The sequence below is a fragment of the Rissa tridactyla genome, chromosome 1, assembly GCF_028500815.1.
Source record: "Rissa tridactyla isolate bRisTri1 chromosome 1, bRisTri1.patW.cur.20221130, whole genome shotgun sequence".
In the NCBI taxonomy this organism is placed as follows: domain Eukaryota; kingdom Metazoa; phylum Chordata; class Aves; order Charadriiformes; family Laridae; genus Rissa; species Rissa tridactyla.
In genome coordinates this window covers 9,610,831-9,634,317 of record NC_071466.1, presented here as the reverse complement: position 1 = coordinate 9,634,317, position 23,487 = coordinate 9,610,831, and the positions used below count along the sequence as shown (strand labels likewise).

The window sequence follows — 23,487 nt, the reverse complement described above, 5'->3', positions numbered from 1 at the left end:
CCGGAAGCACTTGGCAGTGCACCCTCTCCCGCCCCCCCCCGCACGGAGCATGCGCAGAGGGAACGGGTGCTCTGGGGCGAAGGGGCGTGGCTTTATGCGATGGGGCGGGGCCTAGTTTTGATTGACAGCCGCGATCTCCCCCCCCCCCCCCCCCCCCCAGCGCGTCCGACCCCGTGGGGGGGCATCTGGGAACTATGGGGGGAATGTGCCCCCCCCGGGGGGTATCTCTGACCCCCATGGGGTATGTGTGACCCCCACGGGGGGATATCTGCCCCCCCCAGGGCATCTGTGCCCCCCCCCGGGAGGTATCTCTGACCCCCATGGGGTATCTCTGACCCACATGAGGGGATATTTGTCCCCCCCGGGGCATCTGTGCCCCCCCCGGGAGGTATCTCTGACCCCCATGGGGTATCTCTGACCCACATGAGGGGATATTTGCTCCCCCCGGGGAATCTGTGACCCCCATGGGGTATCTCTGACCCACACGAGGGGATATTTGTCCCCCCCGGGGCATCTGTGACCCCCCCGGGGCATCTGTGACCCCCCCGGGAGGTATCTGTGACCACCATGGGGTATCTCTGACCCTAATGAGGGGGGTACCTGCCCCTCTCGGGGCTTCTGTGACCCCCCCAGGGCATCTGTGACCCCTCCCCGGGGGATATCTGTGACCCTAATGGGGTGATATCTGCCCCCTGAGGCATCTGTGACCCCCCCCGGGGTATCTGTGACCCCAGTGGGGGGGTGCCTGCCCCCCGGGGCATCTGTAAACCCCACCAGGGCATCTGTGACCCTCCTTGGAGGGTATCTGTCCCCCCCCCAGGGCAAGTGTCACCCCCTCGGAGAGTATCTGCCTCCCACCAGGGCATTTGTGACCCCCTGGGGGGTACCTGTGACCCATCGGGGGGGTACCAGTGACTCCCATGGGGATCTGTGACCCCCCCGGGGGGAATCTGCCCCCAACCAGGGTATCTGTGACCCCCCTGATGTGTACTTGTGACCCCAATAGGGGGGGTAATCTGTGACCCACATGGGGTATCTTCCCCCCCGGGGGCATCTGTGACCCCCACAGAGGGTATTTGCTCCCCCCCCGGGGCATTTGTGACCCCCAGGGGCATGTCTGCCCCCCCATCATGTGTCACCCCAGAGGTATCTGCCCCTCCCTGGGGTACCTTCCCACCCCCAGTCTCTACCCCAGGGCTGTCTGCCCCCCCCCGGGGTATCTGCGACCCTGCCAGGGGGGTTTCTGCGACCCTAATGTGGCAGTGCGAGCCCCCGCAGGGCATCTGTGACCCCCCCCGGGGAATATCTGTGACCCCAAGTAGGGTATCTGCCCCTCCCAGGGCATCTGTCACCCCTCTGGAGCATCTGTGGCCCCCCAGCGGGGTATCTGTGACCCCAATGGGGGGGTATCAGCCCCCACAAGGCATCTGTAATCCCCCCCCGGGGCATCTGTGACCCTCCTTGGGGCATCTGTGAAACCCCTGGGGCATCTGAGCCCCCCCCCGGGGCTATCTGTGACACCAATGGACACCAATGGGGTGGTACCTGACCCCCCAGGGGTATCTGTGACTCGGGGGGGGGTATCCGTGACCCCCATGGAGGGCATTTGCCCCCCCCGGACTTCTGTAACCCCCCTGGGGCTATCTGTGACCCCCATGGGGGAGTACCTGCCCCCCCCCCCCCCATCCTGGGGGGGCATCTCTTACTTAGTAGGTATCCCCACCCCCACCTCAGAGCATCCGACCAAAGGGGGGGAACCTGCCCCTGGCCCCTCGGTGGGGGGGGGGGGGGGCATCTCCTACCCCAAAATGGGGGAACCTGCCCCCCCCCCATCCTGGGGGGCATCCCTTACCCACTGGGGTAAGAGCATCACTGGGGTAAGAGCATCGGTGCTGGGAGGGGGGGGTGGATCCTGCCCCGGGTGCCAGTGTCTGGGCGCGTGGCCACCCCCCCCGCCGTGCCCCCCCCTCCCTCCACGGGCGGGAAGGACAAACACCCACCGGTGGATTTTGGCCGGCGCTGGCCCCCGCCCGGCGCCGGGCGGAGGGTCCCTGGCTCCGCGCGTGGCCAAGGACACACACACACACACAGAGCTCACGGGGTGCCCCCCCCCTCCCCGGGGTGCCCCGCGAGCTCTGCCCGTCCCGCCGTGCCCCAGCCACGTCCCGTGATCGGCGGCCAAGGGTTGCGCCGCCGCCGCGACCTTTGAGATGAGCCGCGCTCGCCACCCGCCACCCTCCACCCGCCACCCACCCAGGTAAGCCCCGACCCCCCCCCCCAACCCCCGCCATCACCCCCCACTCCGGTCACCCCGCCGGCGGTGCCGCCGTGCCAGTGGGGGATCCCACGGTGTGTGTGTGTGTGGGGGTGGGCATTTCGTGTCCCCAACGACCCTCCGTCGCCGCCGGCAGGGCCATGGCTGCCATGTGGGTGCCGCTGGTGGTGCTGGCGGCATGGCCGGCCACCGTCACCGGTGCGGCGCGAGACTCGCTGCTCAACATCTGCATGGACGCCAAGCACCACAAGAAGCAGCCGGGACCCGAGGGGAAGCTCTACGGGCAGGTGCGTCCTCACCCCAGCGGTGCCACCCGCCGTGGGGTGCCACCCGCCGCCATGTCACCAAAGTCCCGGTGGGGGTCTCCGTCAGCCGGAGCTCTGCCAGTGGGTGACGGCTGAACCCTGCTTTCGCCTGGCGCAGTGTGTCCTCTGGAAGGATAACGCCTGTTGCACCGCCAACACCAGTATGGAAGCCCACCAAGACCAGTCCTACCTTTACAACTTCAACTGGGACCACTGCGGGGCCATGCCGGAGAAGTGCAAGCGTCACTTCATCCAGGACACGTGTCTCTACGAGTGTTCCCCCAACCTGGGGCCATGGATCGACCAGGTGGGTGGACACACATCACCCCCCACCCCCGTCACCCGCTGGGGTTGGGAGTGAACTGGGGTGAACTGGGGTGAACTGGGGTGGCGGGGCAGGCGGACAACAGCTGGCGGAAGGAGCGGATCCTGCACGTGCCGCTGTGCCGGGAGGACTGCGAGCAGTGGTGGGAGGACTGCCAGGATGCTGTCACCTGCAAGGTCAACTGGCACAAGGGCTGGAACTGGACCACAGGTCAGTGATGGGGGGGGGGGGGGGGCGAAATGGGGACACCCCACCCACCCACCCACCCATGGTTGGACCCCCCTGTGGGTCCCCAGTCACACACCCCACCCCCGTCTGGCCACAGGGGATGTGGCTTTGTCACCCCCTCCCTGGTGAGGGGGCTGGGCGGGGTGAGGGTCCCCATGGAGGGGGGGGGTTGCCCACGGGGGGGGTGTGAGGGTTGCCATGGGGGGAGCAAGGGACCATATTGGAGGGGTGAGGATTGCCAGGGAGGCGGGTTTGAGGGTCCCCATCGTGGGGTGTGAGGGTCACCACGGGGGGGGTTGGTGGTCCCCATGGAGGGAGGGTGGGTGTCCCCATGGAAGTGTGAGGGTCCCCATGGCGGGGTGTGAGGGTCACCATGGGGGGGGGGGGTTGGTGGTCCCCATGGAAGGGTGCGGGTCCCCATGAGAGCGGGTTGAGGGTCCCCATGGGGGAGGGTGAGGATCCTCATTGTGGGGGGTGAGGGCCCCTATGGGTGGGGTTTGAGGGTCCCCCTGGGGGGTGCGAGTCCCCATGGGGGGGTGCTGTCCCTCGGTGTGTCACACCCCCCCCCCGGCCCAGCAAAGCCACCAGCGGGACCCACCAGAACCCTCAACTGCAGCGGGTCAACAACCCCCCCTGCCCCATCCCCAATCCCTTTACCCCACCTCACCCCCTATTCCCCCCACCCCCCGCCCCCCCAGGCACCAACCAGTGTCCCCAAGGCGCCATGTGCCAGAAGTTCAAGTTCGTCTTCCCCACGCCGGCGGCCCTCTGCGAGCAGATCTGGTCCCACTCCTACCGCTACACCTCCCACCGCCGTGGCAGTGCCCGCTGCATCCAGATGTGGTTTGACCCCGTCCTGGGGAACCCCAACGTCGAAGTCGCCCGCTATTACGCCAACGACGCCCCCCCGGCCTCCCCCGCCCCCCCGCTCCCCCTCCTGCTGGCCCTGCTGCCCCCCGTCCTGCTGGCATTGCTCTGAGCTGGAGGGGCTGCGGGGCAGGAGTGGGCAGGGGGGGTGTTCAGGATACCCTGGACCCCTCCATGGGGTGTCCCCAAGCTCCCCAAGCCGCTGTGTCCATCCCTTCCCCCCCCCCAGCATGTGGCTGGTGAATAAATGCTCATGCCCCACCCAGTGTCGGGCGGCTGTGGGGAGGTGGGATGGGGGGGGGGGCAGTGGGATAGGAGAGGGGACCTGTCTTTGGGGGATGACCCCCCCTTTATCCATACTGACCTCCCTTTATCCTTACTGACCCGGGGGGACCCCCCCTTTATCCATACCAACCCCCCCTTTACCCACACCGACCCAACCAGGCTGCGTGGCATCACCCCCCCCCCCGAACCTCCACAGCCAGCAAAGTGGGGGGCACGGGCCTCCCTGACACTGGGGCCCCCCAAGGCTGTCCCAAGTGGGGGGGGCTGTGGGGAGGAGTGGGCAATGGGGGTGTCTAGGCTGCCCTGGCCCCCCCCGCCATGGGGTGTCCCCAAGCTCCCCAAGCCGCTCTGTCCTCCCCCCCCCGGCATGTGGCTGGTGAATAAATGCTCCTGCCCCACTCGGTGTCGGGGGGCCGTGGGGGGGGTGGATGGGTTGAGTGGGGCAGCAGGATGGGAGGGGGGACCCATCGCCGGGGGGTCCCACCTTTACCCGTACTGGCCCACTGGGCTGTGTGACATCCCCCCCCCGCCATAGTGAGGGGCATGGGGCTCCCCGCCGCTGGGACCCCCCCGAGCTGGGGCCCAGGCTGTCCCGGGGCGGGGGGGGGGGTGTCCTTCCGGGCCGGAGCCCTCCCGGCTGCCCCACATCCCATCTTGGGGGGCTCAGCTCAGCCCCCACGTCCCCATCTGTGCCCCACGGGGGGGGCCCCTGCCCCGGCAAGCAGCCCCCGGGTCATGGCGGGGGGGGGGGGGTCGCCGGTTCTGGGACCCCTCGCAGCCCCCCCCCGCCCGGTGCCCACCGGTCCCGGTGCCGACTCTTGCCCTCGGCCCGCCCCGCTCTCCCCGGGCCCCCCCCGGTACCTCTCGTTCCGACCCCAGTGCCCCTCCCGGTGCTTCCCTGGACCCCCCCTCTCCCCGTGCCTCTGGATCGCCCCCGCAGCCTCCCTCGTGTTCCTCCCAGTGTGGCCCCCCCCCCGGCCCGGTACCTCTCGTTACCCCCCCGGTGCTCCCCCCCGATGTCCCCCTTGGTGCTCCCCCCGGTTTCCCCCGCCGTGCTCCCCCGGATGCTCTTCCCAATGTCCCCCCCGGCGCTCCCCCACTCCCCCGCCGGTACCCGCCGATGCTCTCCCAGACCTCTCAAGGTGTCCCCCCCAGACCCCCCCGGTGGCCCCTCACTGCTCCCCCCGGACCCCCCGCGGTGCTCTCCCGGACCTCTCCGGGTGCCCGTCCCGGTGCCCCCCCCGGAGGGCCTCGGTGCCCATCCCGGTGGCCCCCCGCCCGATGTTCCCTCCGGTGCTCCCCCCGGTGCTCTCCCGGACCCCACCGTTGCCCCCTCGGTGCCCCCCCCGCTGCTCCTCCCGAAACCATCCGGGTGCTCATCCCGGTGCCCCCCGGTGCTCTCCTTGGTGCTCTCCCGGACCCCCCCGTTGCCCACCCCGGTGCTCCCCCCGCCGGTGCTCTGCTGGACGCCCCCGGTGTCCCCCCGGTACCCCCTTGTTGCTCCCCCGGAGTCCCCCGGTGCTCCCCCCGATGTCCCCCCGCTGCTCCCGCAAACCCCCTCCGGTCCCCCCCCGTTGCTCTCCCGGCCCCCCCCCGGGTGCCCCCCCCGGTCTCCCCCCCTTGTGTGCCCCCTCCCCTCCCGTTTCCCCCCGCCCCCCGGTGTTCCCGCCCCCCCGGTGTCCCCGCCCACCGCGGCGGGAGCGCGGCCCCGCGGCGCGGCCCCGGCGGAGCATGGCGGGCGCGGGGGGCGCGGGGGGCGCGGGGGGGGCGCCGCCGCCGCCGCCTCCCCCTCCCTGGTACCACCGGGACCTGAGCCGGGCCGCCGCCGAGGAGCTGCTGGCGCGGGCCGGGCGGGACGGCAGCTTCCTGGTGCGGGACAGCGAGAGCGTGGCGGGGGCCTACGCGCTCTGCCTGCTGTGAGTGCGGGGGGGCGGGGGGGGGACACGGGGAAGCCGGGGGGGGACACCGGAGGGGGCGGCGGAGGCGTCCCGGGGAGCATCGGGCAGTGGGAAAGGGGACACCGGGGGGCACTGGGGGTGTACCGGGGGAGCACCGACGACGTACTGGGGGGGACACCGGTGGGGGGACAGCGGGGGGGGGACACGGGGAATCGGAGGGGACACCGGAGGGGGCGGCGGAGGCGTGCCGGGGAGCGTCGCGGGGGGGGAAAAGGGGACACCGGGGGGCACCGGGGGTGTACCGGGGGGGCATTCGGGGGAGCACCGACGACGTACCGGGGGGGACACCGAGGGAACCGGGGGGAACACGGGAGGGGGTGGCGGGGAAGTCCCGGGGAGCATCGGGTGGGGGGAAAGGGGACACCGGGGGGCACTGGGGGTGTATCTGGGGGGGATCCGGGGGAGCACCGACGAGGTACCGGGGAGGACATCCGGGGGCGACACCGGGGGAACCGGGGAGCACACCGGAGGGGGCACCGGGGGGGGAAACGGGGAACCAGGGAGGACATCGGAGGGGGCGGCGGGGGCGTCCCGGGGAGCATCGGGCAGGGGGAAAGGCGACAGCGGGGGGCACTGGGGGCATATGGGGAGAGCACCGACGACGTACTGGGGGGGACATCGGAGGGGGACACTGGAGGGGGCAGCGGGGGGGACACCAGGGAGCATCGGGTGGGGGGGAAAGGAGACACCGCAGGGGGAAAGGGGACACCGGGGGGCACTGGGGATGTACCGGGGGGGATCCGGGGGAGCACCGACGATGTACCGGGGGGAAAACCGGGGGGACACACCGGGGGGGACACCATAGGGGGTGGCGGGGAAGTCCCGGGGAGCATCGGGTGGGGGGAAAGGGGACACCGGGGGCACTGGGGGTGTACCGGGGAGGGATCCGGGGGAGCACTGATGACGTACCGAGGGGGACATCGGAGGGGGACACTGAAGGGGGCAGTGGGGGGGACACCGGGGAGCATTGGATGGGGGGAAAGGGGACACTGGGGGGGCACTGGAGGGGAGCACTGTGGGGGGGATCCGGGGGAGCACCGATGACGTACCGGGGGGGACACCGGGGGGAACCAGGGGAAGGTCCTGGGGAGCATCGGGTTGGGGGAAAGGGGACACTGGGGAGGTACTGGAGGGGAGCACCCGGGGGGGGAGATCTGGGGGAGCACCGATGAGGTACTGGGGGGTCACCGGCAGAGGTCCAGGGAAGCACTGGGGGTGGGGGTCTGGGGATCCATGGGAGAGGGGGGGGTCCTGGGGAGCGGCGGGGGGGGCGTTTGGGGACACCGAGAGGGGGGGGAGTACTTGGGGGGGATCCAGGGAAGCATCGATGAGGTACCAGGGGACACCCAGAGAGGTCCAGGGGAGCACCGGGGGGGGTCTGGGGAAGCACTGTCGGCACCGGGGGGGGGCACTGGAGGGGAGCGGGTGGGGGGATCCGGGGGAGCACCGAGAAGGTATGGAGGGGGGTCACTGGGGGGGGCACCCAGAGAGGTCTGAGAGTCTGGGGGAGATCTGGGGGGCATGGGGGTGTCCAGGGGGGCACTGTCGGCACTGGAGGGGGAGGGCACCTGGAGAAGTCTGGGGAGCACTGGGGGGGGGTCTGAGGAGAGCACTGGGGGAGCACTGGGGGACATGAGTGGGGTGTCCCGGGGGGGGCAGAGCGGGGGGGACTGTCACCCAGAGGGCAGCAGGCAGAGGGGGGTTGTGTCTTGGGGGGGACACACTGGCCATGGGGGTCACCGGCACTAAGGTGGGGACCGGGCATGGGGGGGCAACGGGAAGGGGGGGCTGAGGCAGTGCTGGGAGTGGGGGTCTGGGGGGGCACAGGGAGACCTGGGGGGGCACTGGCGCTACTGGAGGGCTGGCACCCGCTCTGGGCTGGGTGGGGGTTCCAGGGGGCTGGGGCACCCACAGACGGGGGGGGGTCCCAGCCCCTGCCCTCATGTCTGGCCGGGGGTCCTAATCCTGGGGGGGGGGCTGGCTCTTTGTCTGTGGGTCACACTGGGGGGACTCGGTGGCTCCTGCGGCAACACCGGCTGGTGCCAGGACCACGGGTGGGTGCCAACAGCCCTGGGGGTCCCTGTGGTGGCCGTCCTGTGCGCGGTGACACCGGGATGGCGGCCGGGCCGTCCCCGTGGAGTAGAGCCCGTCCCCCCGGCCGTCCCCGGGGCCTCACCATCCCCTCGGTGCGTTGGCGGGGTGCCGGGGTGCTCCCGGGGTGCTCCCTGGCACCTTGATGTGGTTGGGGCGCGGTGAGGGCACCCTGAAACGAGCCTTTTCCGCTCCGTGCCAGCCCGCAGGCGCCGGTGGCCGCTGGCTTCCTACGGCAAAGGAGGGAGAAGCGGGAGCCGACCTGCCCTGGCCCCGGGCTGTGCCGCGTGCCGCGCCGGCGCAGGGCGTGCAGCCTCCGCGGTGGCACCGTCCTCCTTCCCCGGGGCCGGTGGCTTGTGCGGATTTGGTTTGCTGGCCACGCAGGCACAGGGTGGCTGTGGCCACTGGCTGCCTGCCGTCAAGCCGGGGTGGTGGGCGGCCCCGACGGCACGGCACGGGCAGAGCACGCCTCGCCCCTGTGGGTACCGGCACCCAACGGTGCCGGGGGGCACGTGGGGGCACATAGGTGGGTGCCGGGGGGTCTTGGTGCCGTGGTAAGGGGGATGTGGCACTGGCGTCTCCCCCCTCCTGGCCCAGTGCCGGTGGTGGGAAAGTGGCATCCCTGCCGCGGGGCTGGCTCAGTGGCTGGTGTCCCCCCTGTGCCACTGGCCCGGTGGGCTTGCTGGCTCGGTGCCGCCGGCCCGGTTGTGGGTGCTGCGTGGCTGTGGCGAGGGCCGGCACCCCGCCGCAAGCCGAAGCCCAGCACGGCGATGCCATGGTGGGCAGCTGCGCCAGACCCCACGGTGGCGAGGGGCGGTGGGGGTCCCTGGCCGGGCTGGGGGCAGGAGCGTGCCGCGGTGCCACCGAAGCCCCCTCGCCGGCGCTGGGGTGGCTGCTAGAAGCGGCGGCGGCCACCTAAAAATAGCTGTGGGGGCAGGAGGAGGAGGAGGAAAGGGAACTGCGCCGGGATCCCGGCAGCGCCGTCTTCCTTTAACCCTCCCGCCCACGCGCCGCGGCTGCTGCCGGCACCGGCACGGCGCATCGGGGCTTTGTTGGGGACAGTTGTGGCACACTGGGGCTTTGCCAGGGCTGGCCGTGGCACTCTGAGGCTTCACCGGGGACAGTCACGGCACACCGGGGTTTCACCAGGGCTTTGTTGGGGCTAGTCGTGGCCCACCGGGACTTATCTGGGAACAGTCATGGCACACTGGGGCTTTGCCAGGGCTGACTGTGGCATACTGGGGCTTCACTGGGGACAGTTGTGGCATGCCAAGGCTTTGCTGGGGACAATTGTGGCACACCGGGGCTTTGCCGGGGACAGACGTGGCACACCAGAGCTTTGCCAGGGCTGGCCGTGGCACACCGGGGCTTTGTTGGGGACAGTTGTGGCACATGGGGGCTTTTGTCGGGGACAGTCGTGGCACGCCAGGGCTTTGCCGGGGACAGTGGTGGCACACCGGGGCTTTGCCAGGGCTGATCGTGGCACACGGGGGCTTTGCCAGGGACAGTCACGGTACACCGGGGCTTCGCTGGGGACAGTTGTGGCACGCCAAGGTTTTGCTGAGGACAGCTCTGGCACACGGCGGCTTTTGTCGGGGACAGTCACGGCACCCCGGGGCTTTGCTGGGGACAGTTGTGGCATGCAAAAGCTTTGCTGGGGACAGTCGTGGCACCCTGAGGCTTCACCAGGGCTGGCCATGGCAAGCGGGGCTTTGTTGGGGACAGTCGTGGTACACCGGAGCTTTGCCAGAGCTGGCGGTGGCACGCTGGGGCTTCTCTGGGGACAGTCATGGCACCCTGGGGCTTGGTCAGGGCTGGTGGTGGCAGTCGGGGGATCACCGGGAGGGTCGTGGCACCCCGGGGGCTTTGCCAGGGTGGGCCACGGCACCTGGCGGTGGCGAGCGCTGGCGTCACTGGCTGGCGGTGGGGACGGTCCCCGCGTGGTGTCCCCCAGGAGGGTGGGGGGCCAGAGGCCCCGTCCCACTCTGCACCAGTTCATGGCAATGGCGGTGCCGGGGGGGTGCTGGTGGAGAAGGCGGGGTGGGTGCCCCCCTCTCCGGGGTGGGTGCACAGGGGGGTCAAAACACCAGCTGGGGGGGGGCAGCCCCTCGGAGTGGTGCCTGGGAGGGGGGGTGGGCAGCCCCCTGGGGTGGTGGCTGTGGGGCTCCCTCCCCCCCCAGGCTGGGGTCACCTGCACTGACCCCTCTGCTGGGGGTCCCCATAGAGCCCCCCCCCAGGTTACCCATAGAGACCCCCCCTGTGCTTCCCCTCCAGCTGGGGTCCCTCCTGTGCCCCCCCCCCCAAGTTTGGGTTCCCCAAACCCTGTGCTGGGGTTCCCATCACCCCCCTGTCACCCCCCCATATGGGGTTCCTGCTCCAGAGACCCCGACTGTGCTCTAGGGCTCCCCACAGAGACCCCCTGTGCCCCCCCCAAGCTGGAGGGCTGTGCATCCCCCCCTGCCCCGTCCAATCCCCTGACCCCAGTTGGGGGTCTTCTATGGCGACCCCCCCAGAATCCTTTGAGTTGGGGACCCCCCAGATCCCTCAGTGGGGGTCTCCCATGGACCCCCTTGTCGTCATCCCCCCCCTAACCCGGAGGTTTCCCATTCAGCTCCTCCCAGTTTGGGGGGTTCCCCATGGCCCCCCGCGCCCCCCATCCCCTGGCTGGGCATTGGGACCCCCCAGCGCAGCCCCGGTGCTGGGGGAGCGGGTCCTGCGCCCCCGGGGTGCGATGCCAGCCATGGCGGGGGGGGGGGGGTCGGTCATGTCCACAGGTCGGGGGGGGCAGAAATGGGGGACCACCTTTTCGGAGCCCATGGGAGGGTGCTTGTGCTGTGCCCCCCCCGGCCCCCCGCCTCGCTGTGGGGCCAGGGGCTGGAGGGGCAGAAGTGACTGGGGTGGGGGATGGGGAGTGGGGGGGGCACTGGGGGACGTGGCACTAGGGGGTGGCACCAGGGCACTGTGGGGAGTGGGGGGACACCAGGGGACACGGCACTGTGGGGAGCGGGGTGGCACTGGGGGAGCCGTCACTATGGTAAGTGGGGTGGCACCAGGGAGCTGGCATTGCAGAGAGCAGGGTGACACCAGGGGACCTGCTGGCACCGGGGGACTTGACACTGTGAGGTGACACTGGGGGACCTGGTGATGTGGGGAGTGGGGTGGCACCAGGGACCTGGCATCGCAGGGAGCAGGGTGACACCAGGGGACCCGGTGCTGTGGGGAGTGAGGTGGCACCAGGGGACATGGCACTGTGGGGTGGCACCAGGGGCTTGGCACCGCAGGGAGTGGCGTGGCACCAGGGGACATGGCACTGTGGGGAGTGGGGTGGCACCAGGGGACACAGCACTGTAAGGTGGCACTGGCGGACACATCACAAGTAGGGTGGCACCGGGGGACATGGCACTGTGGGGTGGCACCAGGGGACCTGGCACCACAGGGAGCAGGGTGGCATCAGAGGACCTGGCACTATGGAGAGCAGGGTGGCACTAGGGGACATGGCACTGTGGGGTGGCACCGGGGGACACAGCACTGTGGGGAGTGGAGTGGCACGAGGGGACTTGGCACTGTGGGGTGACACCAGGGGACCTGGCACCACAGGGAGTGGGGTGGCATCAGGGAACCTGGCACCATGGGGAGTGGGGTGGCACCAGGGGACACGGCACTGTGGGGTGGCACTGGGGGACACGGCACTGTGGGGAGTGGAGTGGTACTGGGGGACACGGCACTGTGGGGCGGCACCAGGGGACTTGGCACTATGGGGTGACACCAGGGGATCCAGCAGTTTGGGGAGCAAGGTAGCACTGGGGGACCTGGCGCCGTGGGGTGACACTGGGGGACCTGGTGCTGTGGGGAGCGAGGTGGCACTGGTGGACCTGGCACTGTGGGGTGACACGGTGACACCAGGGGACCTGGCACTGCCAGGCAGGGCACCCCCTCCGGTGGCACAGGCAGAGTGGCAGGGGGACACTGCTCCCCCAGCCCCACGGGGGAATGCCACCGGGGCAGGGGACGGCGTGGTGGGGCTGACAGGTGGCCCTGGCGCGGTGACAGCCACCTCTGTCTTCATGGTGACCTCCGGGAGCACCGTGGCCGGGGGCCAGGCTGGGAGCCACCGTCCCTGCTGCCGTCCCTGCCGCTGTCACCCGGGGTGGGAGGTCTGGGGGTGCCGGGGGGTCCCTGTGCGATGGTGGGGACGGGCAGGGGACAGGCGTGGGGTCCTTGTCCCGCTCCCCACTCCCGCTGGCATCGGTGCCCCGTCTCTCAGCGCCGCCCGTCACCCCCGGCCCCGGGGTCGTGTCCCCGCTTCCGCTCGGCTGCCATTGAAAAAGGAATTGTTTCCTGGCCTCCTGCCTGCCAGCTCCTGCCTGCCCTGCCTCCTCCTGCCTCCTCCTGCCAGCTCCTGCCTGCCCTGCCTCCTCCTGCCTGCTCCTGCCTCCTCCTGCCTGCTCCTGCCTGCCCTGCCTCCTCCTGCCTTCTCCTGCCTGCCCTGCCAGCTCCTGCCTCCTCCTGCCTCCTCCTGCCTTCTCCTGCCTGCCCCTGCCTCCTCCTGCCTGCCCCTGACTGCTCCTGCCAGCTCCTGCCTGCTCTGCCTCCCCCTGCCTCCCCCTGCCTCCTCCTGCCTGCCCCTGCCTCCTCCTGCCTGCCCCTGACTGCTCCTGCCAGCTCCTGCCTGCTCTGCCTCCCCTGCCTCCTCCTGCCTCCCCCTGCCTGCTCTGCCTCCTCCTGTCTCCTGCCTATCTCTGCCTGCCCCTGCCTCCTCCTGCCAGCTCCTGCCTGTCCCTGCCTACCCTGCCTTCTCTGCCTGTCCCTGCCTCCTCCTGCCAGCTCCTGCCTGTCCCTGCCTCCTCCTGCCAGCTCCTGCCTGTCCCTGCCTGCTCTGCCTCCTCCTGCCTCCCCATGCCTGCTCTGCCTCCTCCTGTCTCCTGCCTGTCTCTGCCTGCCCCTGCCTCCTCCTGCCTGCTCTGCCTCCTCCTGCCTGTCCCTGCCTCCTCCTGCCTGCTCCTGCCTACCATGCAGGCAGGGAACGGGCAGCAGGGACAGGATCCACGGCATGGCATGGGGCAGGCTGGAGGATGGCCCGGGGACACGGGGGTGTTGATCGGGGGGTCCCTCTCGGAGCAAGCCGGGGGTCACTCTGGGACCCCCCGCCCTCCCCGGACCCCCAGCACCCTTCCCACAGGCATTTTCCCGTAGGAGCCGGGCTGAGACCCGGCAGCTCGTTACATGCCATGGGTGATGGTAGTACCAGAGCCGCGGGTGCTCGTGCCGGGCTGGTGACAGAGGGGTCCCACGGGACGGGTGCCTGGTGTCCCCCTGGGGCTGGGGGGGGCTGTGCGGGGAGGTGAGGGGACGTGTGTCCCCCCCGGCACCCCCTGCCTGACCCCCCCCCCCCCGCCCCCCCACACTGCCCGCAGGTTCCAGAAGCACGTCCACACCTACCGCATCCTGCCCGACGAGGAGGAGTTCCTGGCCGTGCAGGTGGGCACTGTGTCCTGTCCCCCCCCCACAACCCACCGCCACACCGGCCACCCCCCGGCATCACCACCGTGCCGCGAGTGTGCCCAGCTCCTGGCACAGCGTGGAAGGGCTCGGCATGGCCGCCGTGCCATGAGCGTGCCCAGCTCCTGGCATGGCTGGATGGTTTGGCATCGGCACTGTGCCGTGAGTGTGCCCGGCTCCCTGGCACGGTGTGGCAGGGCTTGGCATGGCCACCGCGCCATGAGTGTGCCCGGCTCCTGGCATGGCTCGGCAGGGCTCGGATTCGGCACTGTGCCGTGAGTGTGCCCGGCTCCCCAGCTCTCGGTATGGCCGGAGGCTCAGATTCGGCACCGTGCCATGAGTGTGCCCGGCTATCTGGCACACCTGGAGGCTTGGCACGGCTCGGATTCGGCACTGTGCTGTGAGTGTGCCCGGCTCCCAGCATGGCATGGCAGGGCTCGGCATGGCCACCGTGCCATGAGCATACCCGGCTCCCCAGCTCTCGGCATGGCCAGAGGCTCAGATTCGGCACCGTGCCATGAGTGTACCTGGCTCCCGGTACAGCCTGATGGCTCGGCATGGCCACTGTGCCGTGAACGTGCCTGGCTCCTGGTACAGCCCGATGGCTTGGCGTGGCCACCATGCCATGAGTGTACCTGGCTCCCGGTACAGCCTGATGGCTCGGCGTGGCCACCGTGCTGTGAACGTGCCCGGCTCCTGGTACAGCGCGATGGCTCGGCGTGGCCACCGTGCCGTGAGCGTGCCCGGCTCTCCAGCACGGCCGGGTGGCTCAGCCGGACTCAGCCTTGGCACCGGGCCATACGCGTGCCCGTGTCTCTGGCACGGCTCGGATTGGGCTCTGTGCCACGCGCGTGCCCGGCTCCCGGCGCGGCCGGCGGCTCGGCAGCCCCATCTCGGCAGCCCCGTCTGGGCCGTCCGGCGGCGCCGGGTATTTTTAGAGCAACAGAAGCCCCTTTGTGCCGGCCCGGCCGGCAGGAAAAAGCCGCCCCCGGGAGGGAGGAGGCCGAGGGATGGCGGCGGCTGCTGCCTGCGGCTGCCTGCTGCTGCCTGCGCCCTGCCAGCCCTGCCTGCACCCTGCTTGCACGCTGCCTGTGGCTGCCTGCACCCTGCCTGCACTCTGCCAGCCCTGCCGGCAGCCATGGCACCGCAGTGGGGTGCCACGTGCACCGAGCCCCACTCCCCACGGGACTCAGCCCCCCATTGTGCGTGGGGGGGGTCCATGCAGGGGGGGGGCAGCGGGGGGATCCCTGCATGGGGGTCCCTGCATATGGGGATCCCTGCGTGTGGGGGGATCCCTCCGTGGGGGGGGGATCCCTCCATATGAGGGGGGTCCCTGCATATGGGGGGCCCATGCACATGGGGGTCCATGCATGGGGGGGGATCCCTGCATGGGGTGATCCCTGTGTTGGGGGGGGAGTCCCCACATAGGGGGTCCCTGCACAGGGCGATCCCTGCATATGGGGGTGTCCCTGGATGGGGGAGTCCGTGCAAAGGGGGGATCCCTGCGTGGGGTGGTACCTGTATATGGGGGAGCCCATGCACATGGCGGGTCCGTGCTTGGGGGGGGGATCCCTGCATATGGGGGATCCCTGCATAGGGGGGAGTCCCTGCTTGGGGGGGGTCTCTGCATGGGGTGATCCCTGCGTTGGGGGGGTTCCTACATAGGGGGTCCCTGCAGGAGGTGATGCCTGCTTATGGGGGGGGTGTTCCTGGATGGGGGGATCTGTGCAAAGGGGGGATCCCTGCAAAGGGGGGATGCCTGCGTGGGGTGGTACTTGCATATGGGGGGGCCCATGCACATGGGGGTCTGTGCACAGGGCGGGGGAGCATCGGGGGCCCATGCACATGGGGGTCTGTGCACAGGGCGGGGGGGCATCCCTGCATGAGTGATCCCTGCATGGGGGGGGTCCATGCAAAGGGGGGGATCCCTGCACATGGGGAGTCCCTGCTTGGGGGGTCCCTGCATGGGGTGATCCCTGCGTTGGGGGGGGGGTCCCTGTGTGGGAGGGTCACTGCAGGGTGGGGATCCCTTGGCAGGGAGCGATCCCTGCACAGGGGTATCCCTGTACGGGCTGATCCCTGCATGGGGTGACCCCTGCATGGGGGGTGTGTGTGTGTGTGTGTGTCCCTGGGGAAGGGGGGGTCCCTGAGGAAGGAAGGGGAGGGTGTGGGTGCCCCCGCCGGTGGGCGCTGAGGCTGCCCGTGTCCCCGCAGACCTCGCAGGGGGTGCAGGTGAGACGGTTCCAGACGCTGAGCGAGCTCATCGCCCTGTACCTGCAGCCCAACCAGGGGCTGGTCTGCACCCTCCTCTTCCAGTGGAGAGGGAGAAGGAGAAGGAGCCCGCCGAGGACAGGGACTATTCGGGTAGGGCAGGGTGACCCGGGGTGGGCTCCCCGGGACCCCCAGACCCTGCTGTCACCGACATCCCCCCCACCCCACCGCACGCCGTTGCAGATGGAGAGGACGACAAGCCACCTTTGCCGCCGCGTTCTGGCTCCACCAGCTTCTCCGGCACCTCCGTGGGGCTCAGCCCCACCGGCCTGGGGATGGAGGGGTCTGCGGAGAGGTGAGGGGTCCTGCCCTGTCCCCCCCTGCCCCGTCCCTGTCCCCGCCAGCTCCTCACACCCACCCCACCGGGCTCGCTCCCCACAGCACCAACGGGCTGAGCAGCATCTCCCACGAGTACCTGAGGGGCAGCTACACTCTGGACCTGGAGGCGGTGAAGGGGGGGGCCAGCAGCCTCCCCCACCTCAACAGGACCCTCGTCACCTCCTGCAAACGGCTGCACAGGTTGGTGCGGGGCGGGGGGGGGGGGCAGGGGGAGGGAGGGACGGAGGGAGGGACGGCGGCGCCGGCCGCTGAGACCGCTGCGTTCCGTGTCCCCAGTGAGGTGGACAAGGTGCTGGCGGGGCTGGAGATCCTCTCCAAGGTCTTCGACCAGCAGAGCTCCCCCATGGTCTCCAAAATCCTGCAGCAGGTGAGGGGGGGGTGTGGGACGACACATGGGGACGTGGTGATGATACCCCTTCCACCCCCACCCCCCCACCCTGGGGATTGTGCCCACGGACCCGACATGGGGACATGGGGGTGGTGGGGAAGGCAATGGAGGGACACCCACGTGGGATCCAGGGGTCCCATCCCGTCCCATCCCACAGTGTTGGGGGGGGTCCTGCCCCTCTGGGGGCTGGGGTGGATCCAGGGGTCCCATCCTGCCCTGTCCCATGGTCTTGGGGGGGTCCTGCCCCTCTAGGGTGCTCGGGGGGGATCTGGGGGTCCCATCCTGCCCTGTCCCATGGTGCTGGGATGGGGGGTCCTGCCCCTTCTGGGGGGCTGGGATGGATTCAGGGGTCCCATCCTGCTGTGTCTCGCCCTGTGCCCGGGTGCTGGGGGGGTCCTGCCCCTGTGAGAATCAAGGATGGATCCAGGGGTCCCATCCTGCTCCGTCCCACGGTGCTGGGGGGGTCCTGCCCCTCTGGGGTGCTGGGGGAGATCCGGGGGTCCCATCCTGCCCCATCCCAGGGTGCTGGGATGGGGGGGGTTCTGCCCCTCTGGGGGCTGGGATGGATCCCAGGGTCCCATCCTGCCCCATCACACGGTGCTGGGGGCTGGAAGGGACCTGGGGGTCCCATCTCTTGGTGCTGGGGGGGTTGGTCCTGCCCCTCCGGGTATCGGGGATGGATCTGGGGGTCCTGTCCTGCCCCGACCCAGGGTGCTGTGGGTGGGGGTCCTGTCCTGCTCCTTGGCACGCTGTGGGTGGGGGGTCCCGTCCTCCCCCTTCGGGGGGGGGCTGGGTGGGCCTAGGGGTCCCGTCCTACCTCTTGGGGTGCTGGCTGGGCTGGGGGTCCCATCCTGCCCCTCGGGGGTGCTGGGTGGGCTGGGGGTCCGCTCCTGTCCTCGGGGTGCTGCGGGGGGGTGGGGGTCCCATCACGTCCCTCGGGGTGCCGTGGGGGTGTCGGTGGCAGTGGGTGACGGTGGGTGACATGCCAGGCGCAGGTGGCAGGGCAGAGTGTGGTGCTGGGGGGGTGGGTGTCCCGTTGCGCCCCTCGGGGTGCCGTGGGGGGGGTCGGTGGGTGACGGTGGGTGACGGTGGGTGACACGCTGGGTGCAGGCGGCGGGGCAGAGCGGGGAGCAGGAGCTGGAGAACCTGGTGCTGAAGCTCTCGGTGCTGAAGGATTTTCTTGCCAGCATTGAGAAGAAGGTGGGGGGGGGGGACACACACCTAGGGTGGGGGGGCTGGGGGGGGGGGGGGGCCTGCTGGGCGGGCTCTGCACAATCCAGGTGGTGCTGGAGCTAAAACGAGCTGCCTGGGGGGCACAGAGGGGATGCCATGGGCTGGGGGGGGCTGTTGGGGCTGGGGGGGCTTTGGGGCTGGGAAGGCTGATGGAGCTGGGGGGCTGTTGGGCTGGGGGGGCTGTTGAAACTGGGGGGGCTGTTGGGGCTGGGGGGGCTGATGGGGCTTGATGGGGCTTGGGGGGGCTTTTAGGGCTGATGGAGCTGGGGGCTGTTGGGGCTGGGGGGCCTTTGGGGCTGAGGGGGCTGGTGGAGCTGGGGGGCTGATGGAGCTTGGGGGGGCTCTTGTGGGTGGGGGAGCTGATGGAGTTGAGGGGGCTGTTGGAGCTGGGGGGGCTGTTGGGACTGGGGGGGCTGATGGGGCTCGATGGAGCTTGGGGACTGTTGGGGCTGGGGGGGCCTTTGGAGCTGGGGGGGCTGGTGGAGCTGGGGGGCTGATGGAGCTTGGGGGGGCTTTTGTGGGTGGGGGAGCTGATGGAGTTGAGGGGGCTGTTGGAGCTGGGGGGGCTGTTGGAGCTGGGGGGGGCTGCTGGGACTGGGGGGCTGTTGGAGCTGATGGAGCTGGGGGGGCTGATGAAGCTGGGGGGGTCCGTTGTGGCTGGGGGGGCCTGTTGTGGCTGGGGGGTGGCGGTGCCCGGCGTGGGGCTGACCCCCCCGGCTGTGCCAGGCGCTGAAGGCCCTGCAGGAGATGAGCTCGGCTGCCCCCCCCGCCCCCCCCCCAGCCCCTCTCCCGCAAGGCCAAGTGCATCCCGGTGCAGACCTTCGAGGTGAGTCGTCCCCCCGCCCCGCTCCCCCCCCCCCCGCCCCCGGTGCAGACCTTCAAGGTGAGCCCCCACCCCTACTGCGGGACCATCGCTAGGATGGGGGGCGGCTTCGTCACCCACCGAGGCCTGTGTAGGTCTGTTGGGGGGGGCTGGGGGTGTCCCGTGTCCCCCCCCTCCCCGTCTGTCCCCGCCCCGTCCCCGCAGCCCCCGGTGTGTCCCCCCCCCCGCCCCCGGCAGGTGAAGCTGGACGTCACCCTGGGGGACCTGACGAAGATCGGGAAGTCGCAGAAGCAGACGCTGAGCGTGGACGTGGAGGGGGGGAGGCTGGTGGTGCTGAAGAAGCAGAAGGACTCGCAGGAGGACTGGAACACTCTTCACCCACGACAAGAGTGAGCCGGGGGGGGGGGGGACGGACACACATACACATGGCGGCGGGGGGGGGGGTGTCTGTCACATCCCACTCTCAGGAAAGGCCGGGGGGGTAAGCGGCTTCAGATGCGTAAAGCCCCAACGGCACGGACTAAGGTGAGATAAATCTCCAGGTCCGTGTGGAAACGTCTATTAGCTGCCCAAAAATGGTTAGTGTAGGTCTTAACGAGGCCCCGATAATTGGTCAGGGACAGTCTTCTTTCTTGGGAAGCATCTTCCCAGGCGTGGTTGTCTTTCTTGGGAAGCATCTTCCCAGGCCTGGTCTTCTTTCTTGGGAAGCATCTTCCCAGGCCTGGTCTTCTTTCTTGGGAAGAGTCTTCCCAGGCCTGGTCTTCTTTTCTTGGGAAGAGTCTTCCCAGGTTACAGTCTTCTTTCTTGGGAAGAATGTTCCCAGGTATGGTCTTCTTGGGAAGTATCTTCCCAGGCGTGGTTGTCTTTCTTGGGAAGCATCTTCCCAATCATGGTCTTCTTTCTTGGGAAGAATCTTCCCAGGTACGGTCTATCTTGGGAAGCATCTTCCCAGGCGTGGTTGTCTCTTTCTTGGGAAGAATCTTCCCAGGTACGGTCTATCTTGAGAGGAATCTTCCCAGGTATGGTCTTCTTGGGAAGTATCTTCCCAGGCGTGCGTTGTCTTTCTTGGGAAGCATCTTCCCAGTCATGGTCTTCTTTCTTGGGAAACATCTTCCCAGGTACGGTCCTTTCTTGGGAAGAATCTTCCCAGATGTGGTCTTCTTTCTTGGGAAGAATCTTCCCAGGTACGGTCTATCTTGGGACGAGTCTTCCCAGGCACGGTCTTGTTTCTTGGGAAGAGTCTTCCCAGGTACAGTCTTCTTTCCTTGGGAAGAATGTTCCCAGGTATGGTCTTCTTGGGAAGTTATCTTCCTAGGCGTGGTTGTCTTTCTTGGGAAGCATCTTCCCAGTCATGGTCTTCTTTCTTGGGAAGCATCTTCCCAGGCGTGGTTGTCTTTCTTGGGAAGCATCTTCCCAGTCATGGTCTTCTTTCTTGGGAAACATCTTCCCAGGTATGGTCTTTCTTGGGAAGAATCTTCCCAGATATGGTCTTCTTTCTTGGAAGAATCTTCCCAGGCACGGTCTTGTTTCTTGGGAAGAGTCTTCCCAGGTACAGTCTTCTTTCTTTGGAAGAATGTTCCCAGGTATGGTCTTCTTGGGAAGTATCTTCCTAGGCGTGGTTGTCTTTCTTGGGAAGCATCTTCCCAGTCATGGTCTTCTTTCTTGGAAGAGTCTTCCCAGGTACGGTCTATCTTGGGAAGAATCTTCCTAGGTATGGTCTTCTTTCTCGGGAAGAATTTTCCCAGGTATCGTCTTTCTTGGGAAGAACCTTCCCAGGTAACGGTCTTCTTTCTTGGGAAGAACCTAGAACTGAGAACTAGCGAGCTCGCCACACGCGTGGCAGAGCTACCCTGCCTTCACAAGGCCGTTCTTCCCGTCCTTTCAGCCGCCAGAAGTGTGAGCCTTGTCGGTTCTTTGAAGGCCGGGCCTGCCTTATTTATTTCCTTGCGAGTGTTTGAGGCGTTCTGCGGAAGGCTGGGAGGGCCTCCTGCCCCCCCCGCGCCCCCCCCCCCCAATCCCCAGGGAATTTACGGACCATCTCTTACAGGGTCCCAGCACCCCAAACTGGGGCTGGGCTCCCTATGGGGTGGCAGCGGTTGGGTGTCCCCATCCTGGGAGTCCCTGTGTCCTCCCCGCCCCCGGAGCCCAGGCTGGGGTGGAGGGGTGGGGGTGGGGGGGATGTGGTACCCAAATGGGACACCCCACCCCACCCCCCCCCCCAAAAAAAAAAACCCCCAACCCCTCCCCCAGTCCGGCAGCTGATCAAGTCCCAGCGGGTGCAGAACAAACTGGGCATCGTTTTTGAGAAGGAAAAGGACAAAACGCAGCGGAAAGACTTCGTCTTCGTCAGCGCCCGGGTGGGTCACGCTCCGCCGGGACTTTTTTGGGGGGGGGCCAGGGGCGGGGGGGGATGTCCCTCGTAGGGATGGAGGTTGGGGGAGAGGGGGGGGGCAGGATTTAACCCCTGGGCCCCCATGGGGAGTCAGGGATGCCGGGGCGGGGGGGTGTCCCCGGGGTGGTCCCCTGTGCTGGGGGGGGTGCTGAGCCGAGCTGGGGGGTCCGTGGGGAACCCCTCTGCCCGCTCCCCCCCCGCCTTTCATTTATTCCCCCCCCCATAGAAGCGGGAGGCTTTCTGCCAGCTGCTGCAGCTGATGAAGAACAAGCATTCCCAGCAGGATGAGCCCGACATGATCTCCATCTTCATTGGCACCTGGAACATGGGTGAGGGGGCCGGGGGGGGGGCCCAATGGGACGTGAGGGGCAGGACGCTGTGTACCTCCCCAGGACAACCGTGTGTCCCCCCCCCAGTGACACTGTGTCCCCCCCCGGTGACACCGTGTTCCCCCCCAGGACACTGTGTACCTCCCAGGACACCCTATCGCCCCCTGGACACTGTGTGTCGTCCCCCCCCCCCGGACACTGTGTACCCCCCAGGACACCATGTCCGTCCCCCCGAGGAGGACACTGTGTACTCCCCAGGACACTGTCCCCCCCCCTCAGTGACATCGTCTCCCTCCCCCCCAGGACACCGTGTACCCTCCCCAGGACACCGTGTGTCCCCCCAGTGACACAGTGTCCCCCCCCCCCAGTGACACCGTGTACGCCCCCAGGACACCATGTCCCCCTCCCCTGGACACCATGTCCCCCCGCAATGACACTGTGTGTCCTCCCCCCCCACCAGTGACACCATGTACCCGCCAGGACACCGTGTACCCTCCCCTGGACACCGTGTCCCCCCCCCAGTGACACAGTGTCCCCCCCCAGTGACACTGTGTACCCCCCCAGGGACACCGTGTGTCCCCCCCCAGTGACACTGTCTCCCCCTCAATGACACCGTGTCCCTTGCACAATGACACCATGCGTCTCCCCCAGGACACCGTGTTCCCCCCCCCCCAGGACACTGTGTACCCCCCCCAAGCACACCATGTCCCCCCCCCAGTGACACTGTGTACCCCCCCAGGACACCGTCTGTCCCCCCCCTGGACACCGTGTACCCCCCAGGACACTGTGTCATCCCCCCAGGACACTGTGTCCCCCCCCCCCCCACCCCGGACACTGTGTCCCCCCTCCTGACGGTGCTGCTGGTGCCCGCCCCCCCCGCAGGCAGCGTGCCCCCCCCCTCAAGAGCATCACCTCCTGGTTCACCTGCAAGGGGCTGGGGAAGACGCTGGACGAGGTGCCGGTGGCCATCCCCCAGGACATCTACGTCTTCGGCAGCCAGGAGAATTCCCTGGGGGACAAGGAGTGGGTGGATTTTCTCCGCGCCGTCCTCAAGGACTTTACGGAAGTCGAGTACCGCCCGGTAGGAACCGTGGCGGGGGGCAGGGCGGGGGGGCGTGCTGGGGGTGCTGGGGGGTGGTGGAGCTGGGTGATGCTCCATGTCCCTGGGGTGGAGATGGGGGTCCCGTCCTGCCCCGTTCCAGGGTGCTGGGGGGGGGGGGTCCTGTCCCTCTGGGATGGATACGGGAGTCACATCCTGCCCCATCCCAGGGTGCTGGGAGGGGTGATCTTGCTCCGCTGGAGGTGCTGGGATGGATCCGGGGGTCCCATCCTGCCCCATCCCTTGATGTTGGGGGCTGTTTTCCCTCCAAGGAGTGGGGCTGAATCCAGGGGTCCCATCCTGCCCCATCCCATGGTGGTGGGGGGGGTGCTGTCACTCTGGAGTGCTGGGGTGGATTCAAGGGTCCCAAGGGTGCTGCGGGGTTGGTCTTGCTCCTCTGGGGAGCAGGGATGGATCCAGGGGTCCCATCCTGTCCCCATCCCACGGTGCTGGGGGGATGGATCTGGGGGGTCCCCATCCTGCCCCATCCCACAGTGCTGGGGGGTTCCTGCCCCTGGGGGGGGGGCTGGGATGCATCCAGGGGTCCCCATCCTGTCCTGTCCCATGGTGCTGGGGGGGTCCTGCCCCTTGGTGGGTGCTGGGGTGGATCCAGGGGTCGCAGGGTGCTGGGGGGTGGTCCTTGCTCCTCTGGGGGGGCTGGGATGAATCTGGGGGATCCCATCCTGCCCCATCCCATGATGCCGGGGGGTCCTACCCTTCCAGGAAGGTCTGGGATGCATCCAGGGGTCCCATCCTGCCCCGTCCCAGGGTGGTGGGATG

General features: G+C 68.8%; 2 protein-coding genes across 2 annotated transcripts in view; both read left to right on the top strand.

Annotated features, from left to right (window-relative positions):
• Positions 1 to 2,076: 2,076 nt before the first annotated feature.
• LOC128904291 (folate receptor alpha-like) lies at positions 2,077 to 4,252 on the top strand. The gene is made up of 5 exons (XM_054188399.1): positions 2,077 to 2,257; positions 2,412 to 2,562; positions 2,699 to 2,887; positions 2,980 to 3,115; positions 3,832 to 4,252. Exons 1-5 carry the CDS (start codon positions 2,211 to 2,213, stop codon positions 4,110 to 4,112), a joined length of 804 nt encoding a protein of 267 aa, XP_054044374.1. The 5' UTR covers positions 2,077 to 2,210; the 3' UTR covers positions 4,113 to 4,252.
• A 1,776-nt stretch (positions 4,253 to 6,028) lies between these two features.
• INPPL1 (inositol polyphosphate phosphatase like 1) overlaps positions 6,029 to 23,487 on the top strand; it is a gene marked incomplete at its 5' end in the record, with an annotated part of 24,754 nt that continues 7,295 nt past the window's right edge. The window contains 16 exon segments of the mRNA XM_054224894.1: positions 6,029 to 6,201; positions 13,749 to 13,812; positions 16,048 to 16,138; positions 16,141 to 16,197; positions 16,288 to 16,399; positions 16,486 to 16,623; positions 16,720 to 16,810; positions 17,942 to 18,031; positions 18,791 to 18,838; positions 18,840 to 18,890; positions 19,125 to 19,259; positions 19,261 to 19,276; positions 21,138 to 21,244; positions 21,506 to 21,608; positions 21,867 to 21,886; positions 22,513 to 22,689. Coding sequence (XP_054080869.1) covers positions 6,029 to 6,201; positions 13,749 to 13,812; positions 16,048 to 16,138; positions 16,141 to 16,197; positions 16,288 to 16,399; positions 16,486 to 16,623; positions 16,720 to 16,810; positions 17,942 to 18,031; positions 18,791 to 18,838; positions 18,840 to 18,890; positions 19,125 to 19,259; positions 19,261 to 19,276; positions 21,138 to 21,244; positions 21,506 to 21,608; positions 21,867 to 21,886; positions 22,513 to 22,689 — 1,473 coding nt within the window.